General features: G+C 42.6%; 1 protein-coding gene across 1 annotated transcript in view; it reads left to right on the top strand.

Moving 5' to 3' along the window:
- Positions 1 to 338: 338 nt before the first annotated feature.
- The window catches only part of EMH_0034200 (uncharacterized protein), a gene marked incomplete at both ends in the record, with an annotated part of 3,481 nt that continues 2,781 nt past the window's right edge, over positions 339 to 1,038 (top strand). The window contains 2 exons of the mRNA XM_013494846.1: positions 339 to 435; positions 889 to 954. Of these exons, the coding sequence (XP_013350300.1) occupies positions 339 to 435; positions 889 to 954 (163 nt within the window). The remainder of the gene's footprint in view (positions 436 to 888; positions 955 to 1,038) is intronic.

Below are 1,038 nucleotides of genomic sequence, written 5' to 3'. Positions count from 1 at the left end.
CGGGGGGCCAGAGGGGGCGATCGCGAATCTTGTGACCTTCGCGCCGTTTCCCGAATTTCTCGTTTTTTATACCTTTTAGTACAATTGACTTACTGTGTTTATAATTATTGTGTTATTTACTTCTAATATTTTTGATTATTTTCTCCGTTTTCCCTGTATTTGCTTCAGAACTGCCGGCCTGCACAGCTGCTAGCTGGCTGATTGTGGGCTCCCTGGGGACGCCTGCAGTTCGCGCCGCTTCCTAAAGCATTTGTTGCATCTTCCTTTTGCCTTCGTTGTTTCTTTGCTTTTTTTTGTTTCTTTGTTATCAAATTGTCATCGTATAAACTCCGCCAAAAATGGGGGTTCTCAAGGTCTTGACGGTGCTCTCAGCTAGCGCCCTCTATGCTGTGGAGACCGAGGCAACAATCCCCGTTCAGGGAGGCATAAGTTCAGGTGAGTTTTTTTGCATGTGTTTAAACTTCAATAGAAAAAAAGGAAAGTAAAGAAAAATCCCTTTGCGTTGCATGTTCTTTCCCCCGCTATAGCCGCAAGAAAGGAAAGAAGGAAACGGAGGGAAAGCAAGAAGATCTGCATACAGCAACAGCCTCTACAAGCTATTTAACAACGCATAATCACTTTTCCTCAACTTTAATTTATTATTATTTCGTTAATAAGTTTATTTAATGGCATTTCGGGCCTCTCGTTCACAAACCCCTCCGCCGCTGCAGCAGTGTGCATGATTCAAATCCGTAGACTTGCTGCTGCTGCTACTACTGTTGCTGCTGCTGTTATTGTTTCTCTACGCAACACATTCCTTTTTAAACAAACATTAATCATCAAAAAAACAATTAAAAACTTCATCTCCCTTCATCTTTGTTTTATATTCTTTCGTTTGTGTTCCTGCAGTTACAACCCCCAAACCCAATTCACCTAACGCCCCCTCGCGTCTTCAGCCAACAGACAGCGAAGAAAGTAAGCAAACTAAATTTAAAAAAACACAACTCACAGAATATGAAGTAGCAGCAGCAGCAGCAACAGCAGCAGTAGCAGCAGCAA

Source organism: Eimeria mitis, genomic scaffold, assembly GCF_000499745.2.
Source record: "Eimeria mitis Houghton genomic scaffold, Emh_scaff1304, whole genome shotgun sequence".
NCBI lineage: Eukaryota > Apicomplexa > Conoidasida > Eucoccidiorida > Eimeriidae > Eimeria > Eimeria mitis.
The sequence above is the reverse complement of the archived record's forward strand: the minus strand, read 5'-3'. Positions and strand labels throughout refer to the sequence as shown.